Here is an 18,779-nt window from a genome sequence, read left to right as displayed (position 1 = left end):
AACAGAAAGTCCTGAATTTAAATATCCAATACGTAACAAATTAGTATTACATTTCTTCACACATTGAATTCTAGCCACTGTGGGTCCACAGGCTCAATCAAAGCACAATGCACTTGACCAATGTGAACTGTATTAAGACGGTTACTCTATTAGCTGTTACTGCTCAACCTTTTCATTACTTTGGCATGTATCTTCAAAAGTGGCCCAATAGCTCATTTCAAAAAACAAGTCATTTTACTATGCACTGATTAATAATTAAATACAGAATGCATAGCCTGATGAGAAACTTATACTTGATTTACCACCACCTCTGGTTTTTTCAGATGAAGGGAGACAGAGTTTGTCATTATTAAACATATTCCAAGGAGGCAGCAGGAAAGTTAGGGAGAGGGGGAAATCCTCAAACTGTGAGCAACAGTAATGTGACTAAAGATAGTCTCACTTTAAAGCGAACAGCACTTGCAATTTACCTCACACAGACCCACTCACATCTTGGTCCTATGGCCAACCCTGACCTGGGGCTCACACACAGGCTTAGAGCCAGCTCCGCCAGACCGCTGCAGCGTCTGAGCTGCAATGTCCAGGCCGCCCCTGTGCCGAGTTCCCGTGGCTCACGCTCATGAAGTTGTGAGGACCTATCCTCCTCGATAGCTCAGCAAACACGGGGAAAACTATTTCACTGGCTTGGGTTCTAAAATCCTTGTGTTTCTTCTTATAATGAAATTAAGTTTATTATTACAGTAGACTCTGCTCAGAGCATTTAATATTACTATTGCAAGAATGGCAGAAATAGGAAACTCTCTTAATACTTGCTGATGAAAACAGTAAAAGCAACGCCCCCGCGCAATTCCGTTTGTAGACCTTAGGAGCATAAGCACACTCACATGGGAGGAGATAACCAGCCTCTCCCTTCATATATATTTTTTTTATTTTCTTGTTATACCTTCCCAAAACAGAGACATTCAACAGTAGTTAGAATGGCCATCTCCCAACATTTTAAAAAACTGTACCCCCTCAATTGGGTGAACGAAGTGAATAGCAATAACCTAGAGTTCAGCTGAGTAAGCCACTGTGGAGCCTTAAGTGGTGAGGTCTTCCAATTTCAGAGTGATGTGTCTTCAACTTGTATCATCATTTTAGTGGAAAAACATAATTTAATTTTGGTGAAATGAGATTCATCTCCCGACAGGATTAGTAAACAGCATTCACTGAATTTCACATTCTTCTCTTGTGAACTGTGAAGAGAATGAATGGTAGCTAGAAGATCAATGGGATCCCAGCTCCAGCTGCAGACGGAATGACGATATACTAGGACAAAACACCTATATTTGATTTACAAAGCTAACAGCAGTTACAAATCTGCAACTTAATTACAGACCAGCTACACCACACCTTTTCAAATGGCAAAAATACAAAAAAGTTAAGTGTTACAAAAATATTTCAGAAAAAGTGCATAGTCTAAGTGCATAGTAAATAAAAGCACTGAAAAATATCTTGCTAGAGGGAGTTCAGCTTGGAAAAGTTATTACCAAAGCTAAACATTTTTATTTTACACAAACTATACTCAAAAATAGCTTTATGAGACTGATTTCTGGCTAAAAGTATCAAAGGGTTTATTAGTCAAGAAACAAACACCTTAACTGACACGGTGGTAGGAAAGAAACAAAGCTGCCCGCCCCAAACTCGTACTCATTGTTTCTGCAGTGTGATGGTGCTACTATGTCTTTAATGGCAGAATGTAGTCATTGCGGAATTAATTATTGCTAAAGTAGTTTTCAAATTAAAAAAAAAAAAGGAAAATGAAGCTTGACACAATCTGACCAAACAAGTGTCAATTGACAGTTCCAAGGTTATTTTACAAAATACCTACATTTTTACACAACAGGCTCCTGGCAGCATTTTCACACAAAAGTTCTTTTGAATTTATTCTGACATGATATAAATGAATAAATTACAGTATTTAAAACATTGTCAATAACTCTTTCTCTTGGGCCATAAAAAGAAAAGAGCAGTATTGTAAGACTGAGAGAGGGAAATGCAGAAAACTTACAGAAACGGGTCAGGGGAGGGGTCAGCAATCACCCGGTGTGAAGCTCCCCAAGACTGAGCCAACCTGCTCAAAGCCAATTAAAAAGAAATGGAAAGGAAACCTTCCTTCTGCAGTTAAACCCTTTAACGCTTTCATTCCTACTCGAAATCAGTCCAGCCGTGGTTAGTCTGAGGCTGCAGACTCCCAACGCCAAGCCCTAGCAATCGCAGCACCAGGCGTTTGGCCTGCGAGTCATTAGAAAAAGAAAAACGAAACAATGCCTTTCTCCTCCAGACAAAAGCAATTTTCAATTTTAAAAAATTGAGGAAAAGTTATAACACTAAACCTAAAATGATTTGCGAAGAAGTATTATGTAACAAATGGCTCGAAGTAGTCTATTAAAAAATTGGGGAGATTTTGATTTCAGAGTGAGTCAGCAAGGCATTTTTTTTGTTGTTGTTTAAAAAAAACCTCATTTCCTTACAGAAAGTTTATAGTTTTTAATGAACTTGTAAACAAAAAAGCTCCCATTTCAAAATAAAAACAAAATCCCAGGTCATATAGATGTTTACAGTGATTACATTTATCTAAGCAACATACATACATGTTCAGTTTTAAGATGTTAACTAATTTTGTGTGACAAATATGTTTTTTAATACCAATAACATTATAGAGTTAATGCAGAGTCCTAAGAATAATCTAGTAGTCACTAAGTTTTTCTTAAGTCTTCACTTTTAGATGCTGTTATCTCTAGCACAGGTAAGCAGGCAGTCTTTCATATGCTCAAACACTGGAATCTTTGGTTGCTACCGTATCAGCTGGCTTGCAAACAAGAAGCCAACCATTTTAAGAATGTTTTAAGTGAACAACTTGCAAACCCCAGGGGTGGATAAACCCTAAGAATACACAATTGTGAGCATTTACAACCATCACAACTGTGGCTGAAGACTGTTCATGCCGTTCTTCTGAAATGAGATCTCAAAGCAGTATAGTTCAAAGTAAAAGATTTTTAACAAAAAAAAATTGGCATATGCACAATTTCTCCACCAATTTGTGTGTGTCAACCATTTAGTTAACTTTTCCACTTGAAAAAATGCAATAGAAAACTGGACACCATGTTTCACTATCTCAGTTAATATTCACAATTAACAGCAGCTACAACTCGGGACCCAGCATCACCAATGCTGCCCAGAGCCAGTTTATACTGAAATTAAGTTCTTTACACCAAGTAAATGGTTGTCCACAACCACTGGCTAGTGTACATATGAACTAAAATTTCTAGATTTGGGGAGAAACAAATGCTGCTCCGATCATCTGCACTGCTTCTTCTGTTCCTTGATTCATGCTTAGAAACCTGTTCAAAAAGAAAACAGGAAAAAATGGTTAAAATGCCAACTTAAAAAAAGTTTAAAATGACACCCCCCCAAAAAAAAATTTTGGGTAAAGTAGGCTAATAATTGTGTGTGACTCAGGCGATTTTCATCTATTTGAAAATCACTAGCTCAATTTTTTAAAACAGAAAAACAAGACACTTTCTGTTCTGGAGACGTCTAGGTAGGAAGGGTATACAGTGAACTCCAGTCAGCATACGATGCCCAAGCTAGACCAGCAGTGGTGATCACATGCCTGTTTTGTTTACTTCGGTATCTTCAGTGCCTAGAACATACTGTGTTCGACTATCTGTCAAACTGATGAACAACAGATTGCTCCAGCAAGTGGGAGGTTTAGTTCAATCATACTCTGAGTCTGGGACTTTTTTGCACACTATTTCTGATACAAATAAAGGAACAATAAATTCTAGTAAGTGTATTCAAGGCATTAATTATCTGAGTTATTCCACCGAACACAAAATTATGACTTTTTACACAGAAGACCTCATGACTTCAAAAATTCTTTACTTCCACCAGCTTACGTTAAAAAGGTTAGGTTTCCATTTCCATGGATTGGAAAATGTAAAGAGTTATTTTTTTTAGCTTTATTTACTTCTCAAGCCCTCCCACCCTGCAAACACTCTCTCCTCAGCCATAATTAAGACTCTAGCAGGGGTGTCCATCCTTTTGGCATCTCTGGCCCACACTGGAAGAAGAGTTGTCTGGAGCCACACATTAAATACAGCATGACACATAACCACACAAAAAATCTCGTAATGTTTTAGGTGAATTTACAATTTTGTGTTGGGCCGTATTAATAGCCATCTTGGGTGCATGCAGCTCAAGGGCCACAGGATGGACAGCCCTGGTAGGGCTTCATGTTAGGGCTCGGCTGAATAAAGAATTCAGGTGAATTTACCCTATGGCTAAAGAGAGAGGACACAGACCTGTCTCAGGAGTAACATAAAAACCATCAATGCCCTCTCCTCTCCTTCAAGGCATTGATGCCCCTTGGCCCACCCCCTTCTGAACTCTTATAGCCCCTCTATTAATAGTTTATTCTAGCCCACTCTGATCTCTCACTTGCTTAGAACAAACCATGTTTTTCTCAATAATAAACTACCTCTTTTTTGGTACTTCTCAAACGTTTGTGGACCATCTCCAATGAGCTTTGTGGGATAAATAAAATGCTTCTATAATTTATGTTCCTGTCTATATCATATGCCCTTTTTCCAAAGATAATACCAAATTTAAGATTAGGTACAGAATATACCTATGTTGCCATAGGTGATAAAGCAAAAAGCCAAAAATAAAAGAAGGAAACTTTCTGAAAATGTACTTCACCACAAGGAATATTATCGTATTGATATGTATTGATATGCATTACTAAATAGTACTAGCAAGGGAAGCCATAAAAAGAACTTTTAAATCACACCTGATTTTTAAAAATCTGACTATATTCTGTAATCTAATTCCAACTTTAGCTAAATAGAAATGAACTTTACCCTGATAAGCACTTGTTTTCAAGTACTGCAATTATTCTTAAATACAAATAAAAAGTTTTCCCAACTACTACTAAATTTGTTGGTTTTTTTCTATTATCACAGCTTACACAATTATATAGAATAATTACTATGTTGAATATCCAAAGAGCTTTAAATGGAAACCATCATCACTAATAAACTAAAAAGGAAATACAAATTACACTGGAGTCAAAATATTAAGAAACTCTTGTGTGTCTTTAACAGGGATAAAAATTATCTAGGTAAGAATTTTATCTGTGCATCTTTTAATCAGATTTAAAGAATTCCTAGGTCAACTAATGATTACAATTGTTTACAGACTAGTTAAAGGTTAGCCTAACAATATTCCGGGTAGAACAGCAGTCAAATCCAGATCAGATTAGCCAGTGGTAGGCAGGACACTCCGCCTAGGAAATCGATGTATCTCCAGGGAATTGTCCTAGGATGTTACTGAGGTTTCTTGAGAAAAAAAAAAAATCTCAATAGGAGCATCCAGGAGGTTTCTGACATTCAATCTTCAAATTAAGTGTTCTTTTCCCCGGTGTGCATTAGAGCTTGGTTTTTATCTTGTACTTTAGGTGGTGTCTCCCGGCTTCTACAAGTCCAAAAACCCATCTTCACTGCAACAACAGCTAAAATAAGAAGTGGATTCCTTTGTTCCTAAAAGGAGGAGGAGGAAAAAAAAAGTTAAAAAAAAAAAAAAAAAGAGGCCTGAGGATTATCATGACAAATTTAGGAGTTAATAGCTACATTTAAGTTTCTTTTCAAATCTGCAAAAGAAAAAAGAATGTTTATTTTATATAATTAATCAGGAGATTCTACCTGTCAATCTGAAAAGTATGTATCTGATTATTTGTAAATTAAATTCAGATGTCCCAGTTTAAAAAAAAAATAGAACCACAAGTTACTTCAAAGGGATATTTATATGGTAACAATAAGGCTTGAAAGTTTATGATGGGCTTTTGAAATGTAGAATTCCTTCACAGTGTAAGACATGAACTTTTAAAAAGTAATTTAATATTCATATTCATCACATGTAATGCCATTTATATTAACTTTTCCTATTTCACACTTGTGTTTTTTTTGTCACTTAGGATCAGAATCAATCTGATAGAATTTGAAAGCAGACTGGCAGTATGAAAGTTAAAAAAGAAAAAAACCCACTAACTCGGAATTCCTTCTTTACATAAAAGTATCAAATTAGGAAAAGGTAAGATAAAGGGAAGATATTTTATTTTTATCACTACAGAGAAGATAAATTACCATTTAAGTATAGCAGGAGCACATCATCCCTGAACTGCATCAGAAAAACAGACTGGTGATCGTATGTCTTTCCTATCACATTATTAGTTCTGCTACAGATTTGAGATTGCTGAATTTTAAAATACCTGTAACAACTGATTCCTTCCCCAACCAGTAGACGGTCTGCATTATACACCACTGAGCCACAGCCACACTGTACTCTTCTGGGTCTTCTGGACTGCTGTACCATCCAGGAAATCTGACAAGGTGCCAAGTCTGACAGGTCAAGCAAGCCTTGAAGATGTGGGCTTCAGATCACCACAGATCAACTCTTGCACACTCATCTTCATTTCCTGTTGGGTAATTTAGTTCTTCTCTCCAGCTTTATTGTCCATAGTGAAAAAAAGCTGACAAAAATTTCAGCAAGCAGATGCAGCTCCCTGGTGCTTCTCTGACACTGAGTGTATTCAGAGCAGATCAGTCGCTCCAGATATTTCAAGGTCTTCCCCTGTGATTTGAGTTACGTTGCTAAGGGACCAGCCACGTTCCTAGCAGCAATTGGTGAAGTCAGAAAAAGTTAAGCTAGACATAAATGGTAGGTGAAGCCCAGCAAATACTGGAAGGTAATTCAAGGAAGACCATGGACATGTGATGGGAAACTATTTCTAATCTTTTGAATGCCAACAATTTGATACCCAGGTACTTATGACAAAACTATGCTTACTAATAATGGCTGAAACAGTGAACAGATAGATGGGTTGATGAGAATAGCAGACTTATGTGAGGATCAACCTTTGGTTTTAGTACCTTCTGAAATCTTCCCATCTCTGTCCTTAACTAAAGAAATGATGAACTTAATTGGATTATAAATGCCTTAAAAATATTCCCTTCTTTACTTCTTAAATGCCTTGAAAAGTACTTTTCTAGTAATCATGTATAGTTGAAAAGAAACTAAAACTGATCTGGAAGTGTGCCAGATGTAAATATTTTTTTAACACATATGAAAATAGTAATTATAATCATGTGGTACCAAAACACTGAAAACTAGTACAGAACACAGTGGGCATTAGGAGAAATACCTTGTTCCTTTTTTTAAATTATTTTAATGGGCTTTGGAATGGAACATTTCAAAAGACAGTTTCTTTAGAAAAGCAATTAGGGCAGACACCTATGACATATAATAAACCTGTCTTGGCTGAATTAAGCCAGACTTTAAAATGTCTTTGTGGGCAGTTTTAGTGAATTGCTAGGGCTTATTATTATAGTTTTCCACGAAGAAACATTAGGTACACATTTTTCAAAAATAAAAATAATCAGCCCTGGCCGGTGTGGTTTCAGTGGATTGAGTGCTGCGAACTTAAAGATTGCTGGTCTGATTCCCAACTGGAGCACATTCCTGGGTTGCAAGCCAGGTCCCCAGTTGGGTGTGTGTGAGAACCAACTGACTGATATTTCCTTCCCTCCCCCCTTCTCTTACAAAAAAAAAAAAAAAAAAAAAAAAAAAATTCCTTAAAAATAAATAAATAAAAATAATCACATAAAACATACTAGTGAATGCCAGCATTTGGGGGATTTTTCCCAGGAAGGATATTCCTGTGATACAGAAATCTGCTTGCTGGAGATTCATTTAAGAAACTAAATTCTCTGGCCCCGGCTGGTGTGGCTCAGTGGATTGAGCACCGGCCTGTGAACCAAAGGGTTATTGGTTCGATTCCCAGTCAGGGTACATGACTGGGTTATGGGCCAGGTCCTGAGTTGGGGGCGCACAAGAGGCAACCAACCACACACTGATGTTTCTCTCCCTCTCTAAAAATAAATAAAATCTTAAAACCAAACCAAAACAAACACCTTAAATTCTCTAATGTGAAAGTGTAACTCTCTGCATAACAAATGATATGATGGATTTAAAAAGACACCTTCTAAAATTTTAACTAGAAAAATGTAATATGGTGTCATTAGCATCACTGAAAGGATTTCTGGGAATCAATAAATAATTGAGCTACACGAACTATTCCTTGAATAAAAAACTGTAGCTTTTAAACATCCATTCAATTGAGAGATTGGAATCAGGAATAAGTAATCCAGACTGGTTTTCAAACCCCAGACTCCATAGGTTTCTTAAAGGGATGACCCAGAAAACGGGGTTGGGGTAAGTGTTAGGGGAACTGGGTCCTCATACTCATTTCATGCCGTCCTCAAACCCACAAAAATTCATGGTTTTATATTACAGGGGTTCCATGTAAAATTTTCTTGGGGCACTAAGTTCTATATTCAAAATAAATGTGTTCAAGAAGTCAGAGATCAAAAAGAATTTTGATTGTATTCTGAGGAGTGGCACATTTTAGTTGCAAGCAATATTTTGCTTAGAGTCCGATTATACTACTGCCTGGATATGCATCTCTAAAAGTAGTCAATGATATGTGAGGTATTTCAGGAAAAGCCCAATTTTCCCAAAACAGTACAAGTGCACATAATGTAATAATTTGTATAACCTCTGTGTCTAATGATGCTATGAGATTTTTCTTAAGATTTTAAGTTGCTTTTATGAAAAACAGCTACAATACAAAGTAAGGATTAAACTTAAGTTTAATTTTTTTCCCCAAGGAAACATACTAACTCAGTGGATCCAACTTCTCATCTTTAAGACCTGGAGAGGATAGGACAAAAATTCTGCTTGTTTATTGAGTAAGAAACACATAGTAAACTAACAATAAAACCAGCTCAAAATAAGGCATAATTCTTTCTGAAGGCTGCTGAATGCCTGAAGTGAAATGTTCTAGGTCAGCTGAGATTTCAATCTAATTTTAGTTCTAGAAATTGCAACTCATGATGATCCTATTATCCCAGCTAGCTTTAAGCAAAACTTGGTTTCATTTCACAAGGAAAAGCAAACATACCATAGGTATCAGGTGTAGTAAGCCCCGGTTTAGAGACTATGTTGTCTTACCTATAGGAGGGACATTTCTTCTACTTTCTTGGCACTGTGATTAGCTATAGGGTGATTAAAACACTCAAAAGGTGCAACTCAGTCCCAATGGAGATGTGTACACAGAATACCAGGCAAGCATTAGTATTTGCTACCCTGAGTTCAAATTTTACCATCTTAGAACCCTTGCTACATTAAACCCTGAACTGTGAATCCTCCCCAAACACAGAAACCAGGAAGCATCTCAATTTCATTCCTAAGTAGATGAGCTGCTGGGATGAGGATGACATCAGTTAATTATACATCTTGTAAAGCATTCTTGGATTAGAGCCTATTTTTATATCACAAAATAGTTTAAACACAACACTAAAAATACGGACCAAAGAAGACCAAGTTCAGACTAGAGCAGTCATTCAGAAACTAAGGAATTAGAAACTGAAAACCAAAACTTACCTGCCCACCACTTCTAAAAAGTAGGCAGGTATTGGGAGTTAAGCCCCAGAAGGGGGGGAGGGGAGACAGAGAAAAAAACCACGAAACACAGGAGTTGAACTGTATGGCAACAGTAATCAGAAATGGAGCTGTGCCCTAACAGTTCCACTCCCACAGCACCGAGAGAGTGCCGGAGAAAGAAAGGAAACAGACTAGCAGTTCAATGGCATCTGCCCCAGTTTTGTTTTTTAATTTTGCAAAGCCTAACTGCAGAATTCAATTCTATGATGGACCTCTAGATGCTAAATAGTAGCAAGATTTAGAAAAATAAAGCCCAAAACAAAAGAACAACTTTGGAATAAAGAACATATGCAATTAAGTATCAACTGGAAGAGACTGTTTTATTTTTGACTAGGAAAGATGTGCCGAGCTTTTCAGTTACTTGAGCATGTGCGAGCTTACAGCAGATGCTCTGTAATTGAGAAGATAGACACCCTGGGGGCAATGCCAGGCTCACTTCTTGAAATTAGATCATGTTCACAATATTCCATTTTAAATGCTAAAGTATTAACATGCAGAAAAAATTCTTAACACTGTTAGTCTGAAAGAAAGTCAAGACATCATGGCTAACCAGCTTCATTATTAAAAATCAACAAGTGTTAGGTCTAGGATTTTGGATTGATTGATTATACCATATTCCCAACACCAAATGTTTATTTTGGAAAGAGTTAATGAATGAGTAAAAAAGATGCAGTTGTTAAAAATGACTCAAAATCCCAAGAGAAATGATATAATATATGCACATATATGTATATACAAATACATATATATGAAGAAGGACATTTGGGTTTAAAGTTAGTAGTCAAATTTTCCAAGGACGTCTTTTTTTTTTTTAAACAAAAAGCCAAATTTTTGTTATTTTACAACCACCTCCTCGATCTAACACTGTTAAAAATGAATGAATGACCCAATTTTGTGTTCAATTTTTTCCCCCTGTAACGTCACTTGGCTCTTGGCTACTAACCTTTCATGTTACTCTTGGTTTTGTCAGTTTGCTTGCCTGTGGGGGTTTGGGCCTGCTGACCCTGCCCACTCGAAGAGGCTGCCTGTTGCGCTGCTTTCTGCTTTAACATTGTCCAGTCAAACGTGTAGTCATACTGGTGGTTCAGGGTCCTGGGAGCGCAGTAAAATTCTATGTTAATCCTTCAGTGAGATTCTAGTTTAATACACTACTGAACTTTCAAGAAAGTGACACCGTTTTTTTTTTTAAAGGAAATGAGTACTCTCTCCTATTCAGTTAATCGATTCTTTTTACATGTCACGATTGGGGGGAATGATGGTGCCGCTTTGGTCTGCTATATCTGGTAAGAATAAACTTGAGAACTAAGGGGGGTGGAAATGGGAGGGAGGTGGGGAGCAAGGGGTAGGGGAGGCTGGGATGGGAAAAATAGACAAAAAACTGTACTTGAAAAATAACTAAATTAAAAAAAAATAATAATAATAAACCCTACCCCCCCCTTTCAAAAAAACAAAAACAAACTGCCTTTAAACTTTCTTAAAAGGGGTAAAGAGGGTAGGAATGGAAGGCAGCATGGACAACAAACACTGACAATTATCTTGTGCAGATGATCATAATAGGAGGCACCCTAAAACCGAATCAAGCAGGAATGGGACTGTAAGTTTATGAGGGACACAGCTATGCTGGGGGCAAGACTTTTCTAGGGTTGGAGAAGCACCTCCAATTATTCTTTTCCAACCAAGATTTCAAACCCCGAGTACTCTTATCACCCTACCTCCCAAGACCAATTCTGGGTTGCACCTAGGGAATGCAAGGGGCCGGGCCTGCCCCCATACTGAAATTTTAATTTCTTCTCATTTGGGTATTGAAGTTCTGTATAAAAGCTGGAAACTTCCAAAGGCCACCAATGTCACTTATTTCTAATGTGAAATGCAATTATTGTGGAAAAGTTAGATTCTACTTTGAGCTTGATTCAATTGTTTCTCTATCCCAAACTAAAATGATTTCAAGCACATTTACATCACAAATGGAAACAAGCCAAACCCCTCATCCCCCCAAAAATCTAGAACAAAAATAATAAACAAACAAACAAACCCAAAAACCATTTCTTAAAATTTTATTCATATTGTCCAGGCCCACTTTACCTTGACACTTGTTAGATAGATGTTGAGTAAATTGAACTAACTACCCTCACTGGAGTTTATAGTCTTAAAATACCTTCAAAACTGACCTGAAAAGAATGCGGAATAGCTGCCTCAGATACATGTAATCCGGGGCTTCCTCAAAGCGCAGCCCCCGACAATAGTTTAAGTACATGGCAAATTCTGCAGGAAACCCCTGTAAGTTCAAAGGTTAAAACACCAAGTTAAAAAAAAAAGGTCTTATTTCAAGATAGAAAAAGAAATGTATTTCTTGTATCTAAATGCAAGAAAAATATGTATTTGAGGAAAATGTTTACTACTTTATTGGATAACCTGAAAGTAAAAGAACTGACTCAGTGTCCTTATAAATTAAAACATTTTTTTACTGTTCTGACCTCTTGATTATTACAGTATCATTTAATACATGTAGAGAAAATATGTATCTTTTTTTGCCCTGGCTGGTGTGGCTCAGTGGATTGACCGCTGGCCTGTAAAACAAAAGTCGCTGGATCATGCACCTGCCTAGGGTGTCAGCCAGGTTCCCCTCATGGGGTGTGTGAGGAAACTGATAGATACATCTGGATATAGCTCTCACACACTGATGTTTCTCTCCCTTTCTCTAAAAATAAATAAAATCTTCAAAAAATTTTAATATGCGTTCATGGTCTATTTACTACTGGTAAATAGTAATTTACTACTGGTAAACAGCAATTACCAAGTGAAATGGCCCTTACAGGCAAAACCTTAACAAAAGATATCTACCAATCTTATAAGCATTACAGATGTGAAATAAGTTCAACTGATCATGAGACTGAAAACATTCTCACTATTTTATAGTGATACCTAATATTCCTGAGTTTACGGCACCGATTTATATGTGGCTAACACAGAAAGACACAGTTCACAATTTCTACATCAAAATGAAGACAGAGCCCACAAGCAGAGACTGTACTAAATCCTTTCTCTTCCTGTAAAAATGGCTGACTTTTCTGATAAGTGAAATGAATCTTTCTGTTACGTGGAAATGTAGTCTATAGAAAATATGATTATTTTCCCTCTTGAAGTATACAGATTTTAAAGTTACTAGTGTGAATTATAATATAAGAACATTTGCTCATTAACCTAAAATGTATTTGATAATTTGAAACAAATCCCAAGGGGTCTCAGAAAAGATCGTAAGTTTCTCACTCCATCCATTCCTTTATTGCAGATATGTAGAAAAGAGGAAAAAAAGCCAATTTGTGGATGGGGACACGTAAAGACATCACTATTTATCCCCTTTCCAGAGCACTATTTCAACTCATGCTGATTTCTACTTTCTATCATCCAACTAGGTAATTACCTACTATTTTCTCATTATTTCAGGTGTTCAATGGACTCAAACACCACTCTGTGGAAAACCACAGCTACCCACGATGGTACAGACGGCTCTCCATCCTCAACTCACATGCCCTCTCCAGCGTTATCCCTTCTTTTCTGGCACCAGATAGAGATAAAGAGAACATTTTTAAATTTAATCCCTCATAAATTAGTGAGGTTCTATTAGAAAAGTTTATTTGCTCTCTTATTCTTCCTGTAACTTTTAGCAGATGACAGAGCCCAAATAAACCAGAAACAATAAAACACTTAATGGCAAATGGCTAGCTCCTAAAAGGAGGTTTAAGTACCAGCACTGACACCTGAAGCATTTCTTTTTGTTCTTGGATCATTTTTATTAAAAAGCAAAAATTTCATCATGCACACCCACCTTACATAAAACTTCAACAGGAGTGGACATCTTCTTTTCACTAATCTTTTCATATTTTTGTTTCTTTGTTGCAGCCTGTGAAAAAGAATCAAACCACCCAGATATACTCAGTAGTATATGAACCCCAGTAATTGAACATACTAGATATAAATGTAAACTTACGATTTAAAAGGTCATAAACAAAAACCTGAACCCAAATAATAATGTCTAAATTTCCCCTCCTAAATTGTTAATTTTTTTTATGAGTTTCTACCTTAAGATCATTTTTAGCTATTAGGAAAGGGTGCATCTAATAGCAATATCAAGATGTATGAGTTAAGTAAAACATGGGTGGCGTCCAACTGGAGATTTTTCTTGACCCATAGTCAACACAAGGGCAAAAATGTATGAGCAAGTCAATTACAAAAAAAAAAAAAAAAAAAAATGTTGTCTATCATTTAGCGCCATTAACAACTGATATTAAGTCAAAATGTTTTTTTTTAATATCAAAATAGCCATTTAATTCTAGGATATGGAGATTTACCATTAACACAATACTCACAAGAGAAATGTTAGAATAATTAAACAATATAGCTAGTGTCACTGGCTAAACCAGTTTTCCTGTACACAAAAGCAGATATTTTAAACAAAACAGCAACACATCAAAACAAGAAAGTCTCCACCCAATTTCTTAGCCCATGCTAGCATCTACCCAGAGAAAGCTATTGGTTGCCAATGGGCACCTGCTTACTACCTCCCAAAAATTGTTCTTCAGGTGTGACTGTAGGATTCTATTAGTTTATTTTAGCTGAAATGATCAGATTTTACTTCCCAATAAAAGGTAAAGTTAATTAACTTTTAGAACACCTCATATCTGAAAGAGACCTTACAAATCTTCTTGAAAAATATATTTTTATTCTGCCCTGGCTGGTGTAGCTCAGTGGATTGAGCGTGGGCCTGTGAACCAGAGTCACAGTTTTATTCCCAGTCAGGGCACATGCCTGAGTTGTGGCCAGTTCCTAGTATGGGGCACATGAGAGGCAACCATACATTGACTGTTTCTCTCCCTTTAAAGATTAAAAAAAAAAACAAAATACTAAATATATATATATATATATATATATATATATATATATATATATATATATATATATAAGAATGATTGGTTGATCAACAAATGTGTTAGATTTAACAAAAGAGAAAAATGTTTGCCCTGGATGGTGTGGCTCAGTGGATTGAGCGCCAGCCTGAGAACCAAAGGGTCGCTGGTTCGATTCCCAGTCAGGGCACACGCCTGGGTTGCAGGCTGGGTCCCCAGTGGGGGGCGTGTGGGAAGCAACCACACATTGATGTTTCCCTCCCTCTTTCTCTCTCCCTCCTCCCTCTCTAAACATAAATAAAATCTTTAAATATACATATATATACATATATACATACATACATGTGTGTATATACAACTCTTAAAACAGAACAAAAACCTGGTAATTTGAGTCTGGTTTACCTTTAGTCCTTGCCATGGCAGGCTGGTTCTATTAAAATACATCAAAACATATCCTAATGATTCCATGTCATCTCGGCGACTAGAAAAGAAAATGCATATTTACAAGCTGAAATTATTATGGAAAACATGTGAAAGAAAGCCAGGTACACAAAAAGAAATTTTCGTGAGGAGAGAAAAATTTGGTGTCTTATGCAAAATAGTTAAGGTAATAAAAAAGTTCATAATGGGTTACTTCTAAATAAAATCTCTCACAGAATTCAAAATTATAAAACCTAATACTGTCTTATAACTTAATTTTTAAAAAAGAGCAAAAAAGATTTAACCAAACTTTCCAAAAAAGGTTCATGAAGACAGAAGAACCATGATACATGCAAGTTCTGTGGAAGTTCATGAAAAATAACTTTAGGGATGCTGACATAAACTAACGTTTTAAATATGAATGATCACTCGCTCACTCACTCGCTCACAGTTGACCCTTGAACAACACAGGTTTGAAATGCAAGGCTCCACTTACATGCTGACTTTTTTCCATTGACCACAATTCAATTGACCCAGAGCAGTTCAAACCTGAGTTGTTTAAGGGTCAGCTGGACATTATGTATGTATATTCAGGCAGATACATGTATTTAACTGGTAATACTTTGAACTACAGAAAATGTGAAATTATAGTTAAACCCAGGGTATTTAGATATTCATTTAGATATTTTCTCAACTTAAAACCTTCTTATGAGGTTCCTTAACCTGGAAGCATATCATCTGTCACTTCTATGCTTGTTTTAAGCAGCAACAGATGACTTAACAAAGACGAAGGGAACATGAAAACAGAACTTAAGACAAGAAACAAGGCAGACAGATGATGAAGATTCACTTCAAACAGGATGCTATTTGCTAATTTACGGAGGAGTGGGACTGGAAATGACCCACCAACCTCCTCTGGTTCATCAGTACTCAGATAACACATTCTTCCAGCCCCGTAAAAATAATCAATACATTCTTCCCCCAAACTCAACTTACATCACTAGAATATAAAAAGCCCAAGACCAGCTTTAAGAAAATAAGTACTGTCTTCAGCTGCAAAAACAAACATCATGATAAACTGCATTTACATATCTCACTTTTCATCATGCAATACTTTTCTTCCCAAGAGAACCTTCAACAAGGAAAACAAAAAGGCCTCATTTAATTGGCTTCTCTGAACTGGCTAAAGCACCAGATAAAGGAATTAATAAGCATCCTTCAAATCCTCAGCCAAGAGACATCTTTAGATATTGTGAGAAATTAATTGAAATACTGTAAAGACCCTCTAATGGCTTTTGTTACGAATTTGATTAACATATTCAGGTGTCCAACTCACCTCTGTTCAATACCAAGATGTGCATTGATGCTAGCATACCGGGCAGTGCCGGTGAGATTTTTATCTTCTCTGTATGGTATATGTTGCCTTGTCCTGTTGTCTCTGTACTTTTTGGCCAAACCAAAATCAATAAGGAATAACTTAAAAAAAAAATTAAAAGACATTAGGTTTCCAACCTTGTTTATTTACAATACTTTTTATTCATTAAATGGCATCTATTTTCTTTGTTCAAATATATCAAAATAAAGTATCCTAAGTAGAACAGATAATGAACAAACTTAACACTCAAATAAGCTTTTACTAGTCCTTATTAATAAATCATCAAGTTAAAAAAAAAAAGTTAGGTCAAGTGGTTGGTTGATCATGTCAACTGAACAATTTCACAGGCCCAGTTCATTCATTACACACCCAGGAGCCTGTCTTTAGACAAGCAGTGTTAAAATACATATCTCTCTGCTCGACAGCAGAGTTGCCACAATAAAAACTGAGATCCTGCTACCATTGGTAAACAAGACAGCTCTCAAAGTTTGAAAATGACAAAACAAGATTTTTATTAAAATATAAGCATTTTAAAAAACAAACAGGTATTACATTCTATTATTTTGAAGTGACATTTACGCATGGGATCAGGTTAAATATCTGGAAACTGTAACAAGCTGATCTAACAATCTTTACTACGTGAAAAAGTACTTAACATCAAGGCGGCCTACAATTAGCAGTCTAAATAGCCTAACCAAAATAAACAAATAAAACCCAAAACATGTTCACACATTTACCTACCTTCTAAATGCAAAATAAACAACATTTACTTAAAAGTTTAGCCTTTATCATGAAATCACATTAAGATCACTAAGCAAAGCAAGTCTATATGCCCTTACATACTAAATACTAACATCATCTTAGATTATTGTTCTTTACTAGTTAGGCCTAAATTTTGTAGATTTTTCCATTAAGTTGATACTGGGTCCCTTCAGCCAGTTTATAATCTGTTATGTGCTGGAAAACCTGATTACCTAGTCTGTTAGGGTGTTTGTCAAAAAAATAAAGCAAGCTATTAACTTAGGTAAAGAAGATCTCTCTTAGGAGGGTGAAAAACACCTTCTTCCGGCAGGCGCTGTTGGTGTAGTCTTTATTACAAGCTGGCTGAAAACGCACTGAGGTTTGAGCTTCTGTGACCATGTTAACAATGTCTAATTGATACTTATGTACTTGGTCTAATATTATAAAATAATAAAGACTAAATTTTAGTAAAATGTACTGACTGAATTAAGAAAGCTCTCTTAAAACTTGAAACTTCCTAAGCAACTGAGTTACAGGAATACAAGAAAATGTTATAAAACACTAAATAAAAGTTCATACTATTTTCTCTTGCTATGAATACTGGCTTAGTACACAAATATTAAAATAAACAAAATGTATTTGTTAAGCAAAAGTTATAACTTAAGCTCTGCAGATTCATATTAAAAATTCAACCAAAGGAAAAATAAACATAAAAGGACACCCAGCTTCAAGGTATTTAAAAAATATCCCTAAGAATTATGTGGGTTTTAAAAAGTAATGAAAACATACAATCTCCTTTTAGGGATATTTTCTGGGATTGCTTCCTTTAGTACTCAAAGTGGAGGAGAAAACAGGCCCATCTCCAGCATGATCAGGTCCGACAGCTTTATTCATGCCTAAGTCTACAATCAGTAGCTCCATGTGCAATTCTATAACCAGTTTCTCACAACTAAAAGACTGCGTTATTAAACTGTTCACTAGTTTTTTCCTACCACAACTCTAAAGGATGAAATCAAATGAAGAAAACAAAAAAAAACATACAAACACATCTCAGTCTTTGGTATCAAAATACGTACAAAGCAAATTAAATTAGTTTAAAATTTTCTGTTCTCGTAAAAACTGAGTCAGGAAAAGTAATGCCACTGGCAAACAAAGGTATCCTATTTCAAGAGCAAACAATTTAAAGAAAAACTATGTAAAAAAAGTTCTTTAAATTTCTTGGTAATTGTTCATTTTCTGGTACTATCAAGCTTCATTAATAGCTCTCTATGCTTTGAATTTTAAAAGGAATGTAAACATATAATGGAAGCGTGCACACGAAACTGCATGGTAACAAAGATGTGAACAGTCAAAAATATGTAAAAGTAGAATAAACAAGTAAGTCGATTTTACTTAAGCTATAAGTTATGTATTTTTATAGGTTTGTAGCTTTAAAGAGAGGCCTAATATTTTTGGTGGGTCAAGCTGCTTTTCTGTGGGCTTTAAAGATATGTTCTAAGAATAATTTGTGCCTGTCTTAAAGAATACAGCCTATTCCTCAAAGGCATGTGGAAATAAGTAATATTGGATATACAGGGTAATGCCATGCCATAGAGGTGCACTGTCTTCAGAAACACTATTGCCATTTTAGGTTATATTTGCAGCAAATTTTTCTCCTAACCTGGGGGTCACATTCCCCTGCCCCTCCAAAGAATTCACAAGATCACTTTTCCTCACGACCCAGCTAACCTGTAGAG

The 18,779-nt window shown here is 36.0% G+C and overlaps 1 protein-coding gene across 12 annotated transcripts in view; it reads right to left on the bottom strand.

The window, feature by feature from the left end:
- Positions 1 to 891: 891 nt before the first annotated feature.
- CSNK1A1 (casein kinase 1 alpha 1) overlaps positions 892 to 18,779 on the bottom strand; it is a 40,690-nt gene continuing 22,802 nt past the window's right edge. For 2 of the 12 annotated variants that reach the window (XM_053665868.1, XM_053665870.1), the window contains 7 exons: positions 16,264 to 16,403; positions 14,910 to 14,988; positions 13,430 to 13,504; positions 11,772 to 11,878; positions 10,547 to 10,695; positions 8,782 to 8,811; positions 892 to 3,383 (listed from right to left, as the gene is read on the bottom strand). In XM_053665868.1, the coding sequence (XP_053521843.1) occupies positions 3,376 to 3,383; positions 8,782 to 8,811; positions 10,547 to 10,695; positions 11,772 to 11,878; positions 13,430 to 13,504; positions 14,910 to 14,988; positions 16,264 to 16,403 (588 nt within the window). In that variant the 3' untranslated portion in view covers positions 892 to 3,375. The other 10 variants (XM_037161955.2, XM_037161961.2, XM_053665869.1 and 7 more) reach the window with 10 other exon arrangements.

Source organism: Artibeus jamaicensis, unplaced genomic scaffold (genome assembly GCF_021234435.1).
Source record: "Artibeus jamaicensis isolate MK-2021 breed Jamaican fruit bat unplaced genomic scaffold, CSHL_Jam_final contig_432, whole genome shotgun sequence".
Taxonomy (NCBI): Eukaryota; Metazoa; Chordata; class Mammalia; order Chiroptera; family Phyllostomidae; genus Artibeus; species Artibeus jamaicensis.
Note: the sequence above shows the minus strand (reverse complement) of the source record. Positions and strands in the feature narration are given on the sequence as shown.